The sequence below is a fragment of the Panulirus ornatus genome, chromosome 11 (genome assembly GCF_036320965.1).
Source record: "Panulirus ornatus isolate Po-2019 chromosome 11, ASM3632096v1, whole genome shotgun sequence".
NCBI lineage: Eukaryota > Metazoa > Arthropoda > Malacostraca > Decapoda > Palinuridae > Panulirus > Panulirus ornatus.
Window position 1 is genome coordinate 19,340,762 of NC_092234.1, and position 13,311 is coordinate 19,354,072.

At 40.7% G+C, this 13,311-nt stretch overlaps 1 protein-coding gene across 1 annotated transcript in view; it reads right to left on the bottom strand.

Annotated features, from left to right (window-relative positions):
* The window catches only part of LOC139751129 (uncharacterized), a 248,865-nt gene that overhangs the window by 47,128 nt on the left and 188,426 nt on the right, over positions 1-13,311 (bottom strand). Inside the window, exons 8-9 of the mRNA XM_071666228.1 lie at positions 8,779-8,947; positions 982-1,188 (exon numbers count right to left, since the gene is read on the bottom strand). Of these exons, the coding sequence (XP_071522329.1) occupies positions 982-1,188; positions 8,779-8,947 (376 nt within the window). The remainder of the gene's footprint in view (positions 1-981; positions 1,189-8,778; positions 8,948-13,311) is intronic.

Here is a 13,311-nt window from a genome sequence, read left to right on the forward strand (position 1 = left end):
TGTGCGCAGGAGGGTGGATGTGCTGGAAATGAGATGTTTGAGGACAATGTGTGGTGTGAGGTGGTTTGATCGAGTAAGTAACGTAAGGGTAAGAGAGATGTGTGGAAATAAAAAGACTATGGTTGAGAGAGCAGAAGAGGGTGTTTTGAAATGGTTTGGGCACATGGAGAGAATGAGTGAGGAAAGATTGACCAAGAGGATATATGTGTCGGAGGTGGAGGGAACGAGGAGAAGTGGGAGACCAAATTGGAGGTGGGAAGATGGAGTGAAAAAGATTTTGTGTGATCGGGGCCTGAACATGCAGGAGGGTGAAAGGAGGGCAAGGAGTAGAGTGAATTGGATTGATGTGGTATACCGGGGTTGACGTGCTGTCAGTGGATTGAATCAGGGCATGTGAAACGTCTGGGGTAAACCATGGAAAGCTGTGTAGGTATGTATATTTGCGTGTGTGGACGTGTATGTATATACATGTGTATGGGGGTGGGTTGGGCCATTTCTTTCGTCTGTTTCCTTGCGCTACCTTGCAAACGCGGGAGACAGCGGCAAAAAAAAAAAAGTTGAAATGTATAGGCACGTATATATGCATGTGCGGACGTGTATGTATATACATGTGTATGTGGGCGGATTGTGCCATTCTTTCGTCTGTTTCCTTGCGCTACCTAACTAACGCAGGAGACAGCGACAAAGTATAATAAATAAATAAATATACATATTTATTTATTCATATATATATATATGCATGCATGTGTGTGCTCCTTATGACCAGACCAGTTTAGATAATGCGTACAAACCAGTGCATACAGCTGCTACTTTCCAGTGCTCATTTCCAAACTGTAGTGAGCCCACAAAACAAAACTATGACACAAAAATAAAAGACTTTGATATTAAAATCAGAGAAACATAAAAGAATAAAACTTAGAAAAAGATATTCAAAGTATGAAACATGAGCAGGCATTAAAGGTGAAGCAAAATGAGTTCTACCTTGAGCAACACTACCACTGCTGCCCACTTGGACGATGGCAACCTGCTGCTTCTCAACAGAGTACACATGTGCTGTCTCCAGTACTGGCACTCCACTATCTTCTGTACTACTTGCAGTTCTGTCACTGCCACCAATACTACCATCCAAGTCAGTTTTTGATGATGATGATGATCTGCTCTCCAATTCCACATCCACTGTGCTGGTATCTGTGTGATAAGTAGTTTTATATATATATACATTACACCCTTCCTGTTCTCTGTATAAGAAAAATGACATACATGAATCTATCTACCTATATCTTTGATGCCTGTTCTCTCTGGGAACTCCTTCAAGGAAGTGGCCAAAGCAAGAGAGTCTTCATAGATGATGAACTCCAATACTGCTTCCTAGCCTTTAATGCCTCACCGTTAACAGGCCACAGGCAGAGGGCAACTCCAACAGAGTATTTCTAAAAGCTCCTATCTAAAGTTCCTGCTAACCACATCTTCCTACTGTGTCTACTTAATGTTCCTGCATAGTGTTCTAAACTGCTACTTCTTCCTTATGCTTCCACCCAATGTTGCTACCTACTTCTAACTAATGATTCTACCTAATGCTCTTGCTTATTTTTACAACCTACTGCTTCTGTCTATTGCTCCCACCATTTAGCCAAAAGGAAGGGCTGGAGCAGATCTCTTATCACAGGAAAATCTAGAGTTAAGAAGAATGAGTTGTGTAAGATAAGTGTTGTCAAGTCTTATGTGTGACAAGGAGAGATTGCAAGTTTGTGGACAGAATCACACTGTTTCCCAAGGTATAAACTTGTTAGGCCAGACAAAACTATAGAAATACAAAATATCAAACCATGCAGAAACCTGATGGCATATTCTGTGCCTTTTGACTATTTTGTTCAAACAAAAAAGACAAAATTACAGATGTTCCACAACATTATAAAGTGATATAACTGAAATAAAGTTTACGTACTCATAAAAAATTACTAGATAAGAAGGCAGCTAAAGAGGGCAGGAATGGGGGATTGGACACCCCATTCTTGTATTTCAGTTTCTTAAAGATGGAACAGAAGAAGGAGCCAAGAGAAAAGTGCTTACCCTTCTTAAAGGAAGGCTGGGGGTGTCTAAATGTATATGAATGTAACCAAGATCAGAAAAAAGAAATAGGAAGTATGTTTGAGGAAAGAAACTTGGAAGATCTGGCTCTTAATGAAAGAACGCATAAAGAAGAGTAATGGTTTGTAAATGTCTTGGAAGTAAAGCTGGAGGTTGGTGAAAGGGTATGAGCAAAGAAAAGGATGGCACTACTCTACACTACACTACTCTACTACTCTAGCAGGGGTTGTGGGAAAGTGTAAGGGAGCGTAAGGAAGTGAGCTCTAGACTAATGAGTAAAAATGAAAAGTGATTGCAAGATGGTTGATTACTAATGCTTATGCCCCTGGCCATGAAAAGAAGGATCATGAGGGGCAAATTTTTTGGAAGCAGCTGAGTGAATGCATCAGCAGTTTTGGTGCACGAGACCAGGTATTAGTGATGGGTGACTTGAATGCAAAGGTGAATAATGTGGCAGTTTAGGTACAATTGGTATATATGGGGTATTCGGTGTTTTGAATGGAAATGGTGAAGAGCTTGTGGATTTGTGAGCTGAAAAAAGACATGACTGAAAATAACTGGCTTAAAAAGACAGATGTACACAAGCATATGTATGTGAGTAGGAGAGAAGGTCAAAGGGTAATATTAGATTACTTGTTAATTGATAAACATGTAAAGGAGACACTTTTGGATGTTAATGTGGTGGTGAGATGTCTGCTCACTATCCTGTAAAGGCAAAGGTGAAGATTTGTAGAGGTTTTCAAAAAGGAAGAGAGAATGTTGGGGAGAAGAGAGTGGTGAGAGTAGGGAGCTTGGAAAAGGGACTTGTGTGAGGAAGTACCTGGAAGAGACGGAGTGTAGAACGGCAAAAGGTGAGAGCAAATGACATGAGGGGAGTGGGTGAGGAATGGGACATAGTTAGGGAAGCAGTGATGGCATATGCAAGAGATGCATGTGGTATTAGAGAGGTGGGAAATGGGCAGATTAAAAAGGGTAGAGTGGTGGGATGAAGAAGTAAAGTTGTCAGTGAAATAGAAAAGATAGGCATTTGAATGATACTTCCAAAGAAGTGCAAATGACTAGATGTATAAGAGAAAGCAGCAGGAGGTCAAGTGGAAGGTGCAAGAGTTGAAACAGAGGGCAAATGGGAGTTGAGGTGAGAGTATCATTAAAATTTTGGGAGAATAAAATGGGTAAGAGAGATGTGTGGTAATAAAAAGAGTGTGGTTGAGAGAGAAGAAGAGGAAGTTTTGAAATGGTTTGGTCACATGGAGAGAATGAGTGAGGATATATGTGTCAGAGGTGGAGGGAACGAGGAGAAGTGGGAGACCAAATTGGAGGTGGAAAGATCTCCGGAGTGAAAAAGATTTTGAGTGATCGGGGCCTGAACATGCAGGAGGGTGAAAGGCGTGCAAGGAATAGAGTGAATTGGAACGATGTGGTATACCAGGGTCAACGTGCTGTCAATGGATTGAATCAGGGCATGTGAAGCATCTGGGGTAAACCATAGAAAGTTTTGTGGGGCCTGGATGTGGAAAGGGAGCTGTGGTTTCGGTGCATTATACATGACAGCTGGAGACTGAGTGTGAACGAATGTGGCCTTTGTTGTCTTTTCCTAGCGCTACCTCGCACACATGTGGGGGGAGGGAGTTGTAAATTTCATGTGTGGCGGGGTGGTGACAGGCATGAATAAGGGCAGACAGTAAAAATTATGTACATGTGTATATATGTATATGTCTGTGTGTGTATATATATGTATACGTTGAGATGTATAAGTATGTACATGTGCGTGTGTAGACGTGTATGTATATACATGCGTATGTGGGTTGGTTGGGCCATTCTTTTGTCTGTTTCCTTGTGCTACCTCGCTAACGTGGGAGACAGTGACAAAATATAATAAATAAAGTCAAAACAGGTGGTGATGAAGTGAGGAGGAGATGGAGCAAGAATTCTACAGGTTTGTTGAATGTGTTTGATGACAGAGTGGCATATGTAAGGTGTTTTGGTCGGGGTGGCGTGCAATGTGAGAGTCAGGAAGTGTGGTTTGGTGAAGAGAGAAGAGGTGGTGAAAGCCTTGTGGAAGATGAAATCTGGCAAGGCAGAGGCAGTGGATGGTATTGCAGTTGAATCCATCAAGAAAGGGGGTGACAGTGTTGTTGATAGATTGGTAAGTATATTCAATTCAATGTATGTATGAATCATAGTGAAGTGCCTGAGGACTGACAGAACGCATGCACAGTGACACTGTATAAAGACAATAGGGATAAAGGTGAGTGTTCAACCTACAGAGACAAAAGTTTGTTGAGCATGCCTGGAAAATTGTATGTGAGAGTAATGACTGAGAGGGTGAAGGCATGTACAGATGTGGAAAGGGAGCTATGGTTTTGGTGCATTATACATGACAGCTAGAGACTGAGCATGAATGAATGTGGCCTTTGTTGTCTTTTCCTAACACTACCTCACGCGCATGCGGATGGAGGGGGTTGTCATTTTATGTGTGGCGGGGTGGCGACGGGAATGAATGAAGGCAGCATGTACGAATTATGTACATGTGTATTTATGCATGTGCGTATATATATGTATAGGTTGAAATGTATAGGTATGTATATGAGCATGTGTGGACGTGTATGTATATACACATTCACTGAGAACCAATCACTTTCCTCTCCTCCTACTCGTACAAATGCCTTACATCTTCCATAAAAACTTTTCAATGCTAGCAACTTGCCTCCCACACCATATACTCTTAATACCTTCCACAAAGCATCTCTATCAACTCTATCATATGCCTTCTCCAGATCCATAAATGCACCTGGGCATGAGAAGAAAGATCATGAGAGGCAAGTGTTCTGGGAGCAGCTGAGTGAGTGTGTTAGCAGTTTTGATGCATGAGACTGGGTTATAGTGATGGGTGATTTGAATGCAAAGGTGAGTAATGTGGCAGTTGAAGGAATAATTGGTTACATGGGGTGTTCAGTGTTGTAAATGGTAATGGAGAAGAGCTTGTAGATTTGTAAGCTGAAAAAGGACTGGTGATGGGGAATACCTGGTTTAAAAAGAGGGATATTCATAAGCATATGTATATAAGAAGGGGAGATAGCCAGAGAGCATTATTGGATTACGTGTTAATTGATAAGCGCATGAAAGAGAGACTTTTGGATATCAATGTGCAATATTTATGTGCTGAGAGGTGGAACTGGAGGGATTTCTGATCATTATCTTGTAGAGGTGAAGATGAACATTTATAGAGGTTTTCAGAAAAGAGAAAATGGGGTGAAGAGAGTGGTGATAGTAAGTGAGCTTGGGAAGCAGACTTGTGTAATGAAAGTACCAGGAGAGACTGAGTGCAGAATGGAAAAAAGTGAGAGCAAAGGACGTAAGGGGAGTGGGGGAGGAATGGGATGTATTTAGGGAAGCAGTGATGACTTGCACAAAAGATGCTTGTGGCATGAGAAGCGTGGGAGGTGGGCAGATTAGAAAGGGTAGTGAGTGGTGGGATGAAGAAGTAAGACCATTAGTGAAAGAGAAGAGAGAGGCATTTGGACAATTTTTGCAGGCAAATAGTGCAAATGACTAAGAGATGTATAAAAGAAAGAGGCAAGAGGTCTAGAGGCAAGAGATGAAAAAGAGGGCAAATAAGAGTTGGGGTGAGAGAGTATCATAAAATTCTAGGGAGAATAAAAAGATGTTTTGGAAGGAGCTAAATAAAGTGGATAAGACAAGAGAACAAATGGGAACATCAGTGAAGGGGGATAATGGGGAGGTAATAACAAGTAGGTAATGGTTGGTAAGGTTATTTAATGTATGTATGACTCATGGTGAGGTGCCTGAGGATTGGCGGAATGCGTGCATAGTGCCATTGTACAAAGGCAAAGGGGATAAGAGTGAGTGCTCAAATTACAGAGGTATAAGTTTGTTGAGTATTCCTGGTAAATTATATGGGAGGGTATTGATTGAGAGGGTGAAGGCATGTACAGAGCATCAGATTGGGGAAGAGCAGTGCGGTTTCAGAAGTGGTAGAGGATGTGTGGATCAGGTGTTTGCTTTGAAGAATGTATGTGAGAAATACTTAGAAAAGCAAATGGATTTGTATGTAGCATTTATGGATCTGGAGAAGGCATATGATAGAGTTGATAGAGATGCTCTGTGGAAGGTATTAAGAATATATGGTGTGGGAGGCAAGTTGTTAGAAGCAGTGAAAAGTTTTTATCGAGGATGTAAGGCATGTGTACGTGTAGGAAGAGAGGAAAGTGATTGGTTCTCAGTGAATGTAGGTTTGCGGCAGGGGTGTGTGATGTCTCCATGGTTGTTTAATTTGTTTATGGATGGGGTTGTTAGGGAGGTAAATGCAAGAGTCCTGGAAAGAGGGGCAAGTATGAAGTCTGTTGGGGATGAGAGAGCTTGGGAAGTGAGTCAGTTGTTGTTCGCTGATGATACAGCGCTGGTGGCGGATTCATGTGAGAAACTGCAGAAGCTGGTGACTGAGTTTGGTAAAGTGTGTGGAAGAAGAAAGTTAAGAGTAAATGTGAATAAGAGCAAGGTTATTAGGTACAGTAGGGTTGAGGGTCAAGTCAATTGGGAGGTAAGTTTGAATGGAGAAAAACTGGAGGAAGTGAAGTGTTTTAGATATCTGGGAGTGGATCTGTCAGCGGATGGAACCATGGAAGCGGAAGTGGATCATAGGGTGGGGGAGGGGGCGAAAATTTTGGGAGCCTTGAAAAATGTGTGGAAGTCGAGAACATTATCTCGGAAAGCAAAAATGGGTATGTTTGAAGGAATAGTGGTTCCAACAATGCTGTATGGTTGCGAGGCGTGGGCTATGGATAGAGTTGTGCGCAGGAGGATGGATGTGCTGGAAATGAGATGTTTGAGGACAATGTGTGGTGTGAGGTGGTTTGATCGAGTAAGTAACGTAAGGGTAAGAGAGATGTGTGGAAATAAAAAAAGCGTGGTTGAGAGAGCAGAAGAGGGTGTTTTGAAATGGTTTGGGCACATGGAGAGAATGAGTGAGGAAAGATTGACCAAGAGGATATACGTGTCGGAGGTGGAGGGAACGAGGAGAAGAGGGAGACCAAATTGGAGGTGGAAAGATGGAGTGAAAAAGATTTTGTGTGATCGGGGCCTGAACATGCAGGAGGGTGAAAGGAGGGCAAGGAATAGAGTGAATTGGAGCGATGTGGTATACAGGGGTTGACGTGCTGTCAGTGGATTGAATCAAGGCATGTGAAGCGTCTGGGGTAAACCATGGAAAGCTGTGTAGGTATGTATATTTGCGTGTGTGGACGTGTGTATGTACATGTGTATGGGGGGGGGGGTTGGGCCATTTCTTTCGTCTGTTTCCTTGCGCTACCTCGCAAATGCGGGAGACAGCGACAAAGTATAAAAAAAAAAAAAAAAAAATAACAAGTAGTGGTGATGTGAGTTTGGTAAAGTGTGTGAAAGAAGAAAGCTGAGAGTAAATGTGAATAAGAGCAAGGTTATTAGGTACAGTAGGGTTGAGGGACAAGTCAATTGGGAGGTAAGTTTGAATGGAGAAAAACTGGAGGAAGTGAAGTGCTTTAGATATCTGGGAATGGATTTGACAGCGGATGGAACCGTGGAAGTGAAAGTGAGTCACAGGGTGGGGAAGGGGGCGAAGGTTCTGAGAGTGTTAAAGAATGTGTGGAAGGTGAGAACATTATCTCGGAAAGCAAAAATGGGTATGTTTGAAGGAATAGTGGTTCCAACAATGTTATGTGGTTGCGAGGTGTGGGCTATAGATACTGTTGTTTGGAGGAGGGTGGATGTGCTGGAAATGAGATGTTTGAGGACAATATGTGGTGTGAGGAAGTTTGATCGAGTAAGTAATGAAAGGGTAAGAGATATGTGTGGTAATAAAAAGAGTGTGGTTGAGAGACCAGAAGAGGGTGTGTTGATATGGTTTGGTCACATGGAGAGAATGAGTGAGGAAAGATTGACAAAGAGGATATATGTGTCAGAGAGGGAGGGAACGGGGAGAAGTGGGAGACCAAACTGGGGGTGGAAGGTGGAGTGAAAAAGATTTTGAGCGATCAGGGCCTGAACATGCAGGAGGATGAAAATCATTATCATATGTTCAACAAAAAAATATTTGTATTACATAGATGGACGTTTTGTTTTATAAAATGCTTTGTTAGAGGATATAAAATAAAGCACAGAAAGCACATACTACATAAATCAAAGGCATGATGAAAATTTGAAAATCCCTCCAGTTGTCTGTAGCCGAACAACGAAAATTTTGTAATTCAAAAAGTTTTGGCATCGAATGTGTGAGTCAAAGGCTGCTAAAGCATAAAAAATTTCCCTTATAATCATGTTTAACATCCATGAAAGCAATCTACTCTAATTAACCTATCAACTTCATACCTTTTCTCATGCTAGAAACTAATTTTTTAGTTTCCCTACGTACAAAAAGCAACATTTGCAGTCCTCATAAAATTAAAGTTTTAAAACTTGTGATGAACTTTAACAATCTATATATACAACTGGTGAATATGATTTACATGTAAACAAAACAAAATAACCTAAAAAGCAAAAAAATCTGGATTAATATCTGAAATCAAAACACTTCCCCATCAAATCTTCATTAGGAGTTTACTTTAACTGATCAAAAAACAAAAATCACTGACAAAAATTACTCTTCAATGCTTTTGAATACTACACTCTGGACTGGATATTCCATATCATAGTCACCTGATACTGCAAGCTGAGCCTGGCCAGCAACAGCGGAACTATTGGCGAGTGGCCGCTGTGCCACCACTGCAGGACGTTCAGGAATCTGTGGTTTGGAGTGGTCCACGAGTATTGTTGAGCGATTCATTAAGCTAGGCTTTTCTGGCAGTGCAGGTTTGTCTGGCCTCTGCTAAAAGAAAGAACAAAGTTTGATAATGCCAATGAAAAAGAAAAGGGTGTTATTACATGAAACATCTGAACATATATCTTTGTACGTAACCACAAACTCCCCTAAAATCTACAATTTCCTTCATGATCTCAGAAACTCTCAGTATCATTACCAAGCTTTTAATCAACTTTGTCTAAAGTTTAGTACCAAGGAATAAATTTCTCTAAATAAATTGTAGCTTTTGTTCTTGAATCTTTGCCAAAAATTCATTCACAGACAAAACATTCTCACCCCACATCATCTTCTGCTTACTATTATCATTCACGATCTGAGTCTCCTAGGAAAAAGGCATATTCATTCTATTCTTTGACAAGAAAGCCACACAGTTATTGTATTAGCCTCCATCTCCCAACACAGAGCTCATCAGAATATACAAAAACTCAAAACCACCCCCTTATTACATTTCAGTTCATTTACCAAAAACATTCAAACAGATGCAACTTCTCTTATTTGACCACAAAACTTAAAATTTTAGAGACAGAAAACCTCTCTTTGTACTCATCATAAATGAACATAGCAATCATTAAAGCCAATACCACCTTCCTCCCCCTGCGTGTGCGCAAGGTAGCGCTAGGAAAAGACAACAAAGGCCACTGTCTCTAGCTGTCATGTATAATGCACCGAAACAACGGCTCCCTTTCCACAATCAGGCCCCACAAAACTTTCCATGGTTTACCCCAGATGCTTCACATGCCCTGGTTCAATCCACTGTCAGCACATCAACCCCGGTATACCACATCGTTCCAATTCACTCTATTCCTTGCATGCCTTTCACCCTCCTGTATGTTCAGGCCCTGATAGCTCAAAATCTTTTTCACTACATCCTTCCACCTCCAATTTGGTCTCCCACTTCTCATCGTTCCCTCGAGAGAGAGAGAGAGAGAGAGAGAGAGAGAGAGAGAGAGAGAGAGAGAGAGAGAGAGAGAGAGAGAGAGTGTCAAACATCTCATCACCAAAAATTTTTTCTAGGCTTCCTACTTGTAACAGCTGACATATAATGACATTAAATGGTATTTGTCATTTACTAAACCATTCAGCAATTTTATGTTGATCCTCTTGTAATCTTGGCCTATCCTCTTCAATTAATATGGCATTGCCAATCTTGTGTCATTTGCAAATTTGGATGCTATGTTATTTAGCTCTACTTCAATAACATTGATATAAATGATGAAAAGTATAGGCCCAAGTATGGATCCCTGGGGGACTACGCTAGTAACGAGTAACCACGGTGATGATTCCCCATATATTATGACTTTGCATCCTATCTCTTAATCAGGCTTCTATCCAATTTCTTATGCGTTGGCAATGCTATATCATTGTCAAAGGATGAATAGAGTACAGTTTAATCAAAGAACCTATCACTCCAAAACAGTATATCATTGTCAAAGGATGAATAGAGTACAGTCTAATCAAAGAACCTATCCCTCCAAAACAGTCTGTCATTTCTCAGCTACTAATTGCAATGCAGTCTTGGAACTGCTGGAGCCCTATAAAAGGGGTTCAGGGAATGAATAATAAACTATGGCAAGTAAAAAAAAAATTATATATAAAAGTATGGATGAAGGAGAATAGGTATATGATACAAGAAATGGACAAAGGAAGAGAAGTGCTTAGAGTAAGAGGTCAAAATGTAAGGGTCAAAGGAATGATCCTTAATAAAATGCAATGAATCTGGCTTATCTGAAAAAAGTAACAATGAAGAAAAGAAAAAAAAAGGGGCCTTTTACTAGTGTGGAAGTTATGTTTAACTTTAGCATGCACGACATGGGTTGAGGATGTAAATTGCTGAAGTGGGTTGGCTGTATTCACTTCATTAACCCCTTTTGTAAGGAAATGAGTTACAGAAATTAAAGACAGTTATCAAAAGTCTCTTTAAAAGTTTAAAAAATCCATGTAAATTCAGTGTGTTTAAAAGCATGAAAAATCTGTGGCATCCTAAACCTCAAAGGAAATTCCCTTACTAAAGAGACAATGAAAACTACATACTGTTCTCTCGTTTATACTTAGGAGCACTGGTCAAGGAGTTTGGAGAGTGTGTGATAGGAAAAAGTTGAGAGTAACTGTGATCAAACATGGAGTTATGGGGTACAGCAATGAGATGAGACAGGGTGATCTGAGTGAAGCTTTGAATGGAGAGGATCTGGAGGAAATAGAATGGAGTGCTTTAGGTATTTAAGAGTGGCAGAAGATGGAACCATGGGAGCTGATATAAGTCAAAGGAGAGAAGAGGGATTAAGCTTCTGGGTAAATCAGGAAGTATTTAGAGGAGAGGTCACTGGGGAAAGTTAGTTATGTTTAAAGGTATAGTGGTAATGAATGCTTTAAGGATGTGAGTCGTGGGCCTTGATAGCAAATAAAGGATGGGAAAGTTAGTTATGTTTACAGGTATAGTGGTAATGAACGCTTTAAGGACGTGAGTCTTGGGCCTTCAAAACAAATAAAGAATGGAAATGTTGGAAATGAAATGCCAGAGGACAAGTGGTGTGAGGTGGGTTCAGTATGTATGGACTGACACTGACAAGAGATAAACAGAATAGGAGATGTGTAGTAGTATGTGCTGGACGCAAAGGAAGGATATATGAAGAAAGAGTGACTGAGATGACAAAAGTTTTTGAAAAGGAGGGAAAGAGTGATGACTAAGGAAATGGCACAGTGAAGTGAAGGAAACTTTGGGGTATTAGAGCCTGAACATTTAGAGGGATGAGAGGCATGCACAGGAGTAACATGCTGTCACTGAGCTGAACCAGAGCATATGAAGTAGTCATGGTAAACCATGGAATAGTCTGTGGGGTTTGAAAGCTCTTAGTTTTATAACATTATAGTGATTATAGTGATCGGGGCCAGAACATGCAGGAGGGTGAAAGGCGTGCAAGGAATAGAGTAAATTGGAAAGATGTGGTATACCGGGGTCGACGTGCTGTCAATGGATGGAACCAGGGCAGGTGAAGCATTTGGGGTAAACCATGGAAAGTTTTGTGGGGCCTGGATGTGGAAAGGGAGCTGTGGTTTCGGTGCATTATACATGATAGCTAGAGAATGAGAGTGAACGAATGTGGCCTTTGTTGTCTTTTCCTAGCGCTACCTCGTGCACATGCGGGGGGAGGGGGTTGTCATTTCATGTGTAGCGGGGTGGCGATGGGAATGAATAAGGGCAGACAATATGAATTATGTACATGTGTATATATGTATATGTCTGTGTGTCTTTATATATGTATACGTTGAGATGTATAGGTATGTATAAGTGCGTGTGTGGACGTGTATGTATGTACATGTGTATGTGGGATGGTTGGGCCATTCTTTCGTCTGTTTCCTTGTCCTACCTCGCTAACGCGGGAGACAGTGACAAAGTATAATAAAAATAAATAAAAAGATGAAAGCTACAAATTGGATGTTTAGGTAAGGTCTCTCTCTCATTTCTGATGTTGCCTTGCTGAGAAAGAAGCAATTGTGTGAAAAAAAATTTCAAGTCATCTCCTTGTGGAAGAACCTCGCAATTCTTCTTAAAAATGACAGTATGACACTGTTCATGAAGGATGAGCAGTTTGAAAAGATATTTGAGTGCGAGTCAGTACAAGATCATTGGTGGAGAAATTCAGATGTGAGAGGTTAAGGGCGTCTGTGATGATTGCACAAAAGTTACATAAAGTTAGACAAAAAAAGAAAAGGTCCATTGTGAATGTAGATCTAAAGAAGACTTTCTGCAACACTCCTAAGTCAGGACATTAATTCTACCCAAGGAATCTGCTGCCTGCACCCTACTACCAACTGTTTTATTCTTCAGATAGGTGTTGGTGGAGGAATAAGCCTTAAATGAGCAAGGGTCATGGGGGTGACCAATTTTCTATTATATAAGCTACCCCTCTTGCAGGAAGCAGTATTGTTGAAAGTAAAGTTGTGGGTGCTTCAACTCTAAATATACTCTCTCCATCTTCTCCATATAATCTAAGGCTTGGATTGCAGTCCATTCACTATATTAATGATTTTCTCCTAAACATTATTCACTCTCATTTCATCCTCTCAAGCTATTTCAGTACATAAAAATACAGAATCAGCCTTCTTCCCAGTCTTAATTACCCTTCCTCTACAAATCTTAAAATCCCTCTACTTTCTTCTTTGTTGTCACATTTTCCTGTTTTCATTTTTTCTATCTTTTTCAGTCATTATCAACCTACTGCATTATTATCTGGTGTAGCTTGTATTTCTTACCATCTCTTTTACACTGTTATTTCATAGTCACTCCCTGCTTCCAGATCTGCACTTCTCTTCAGCTGTTTTCTCAAGAATATCTCTAAATTCTACTGCATCAAAACCTTTTTTACAAACTT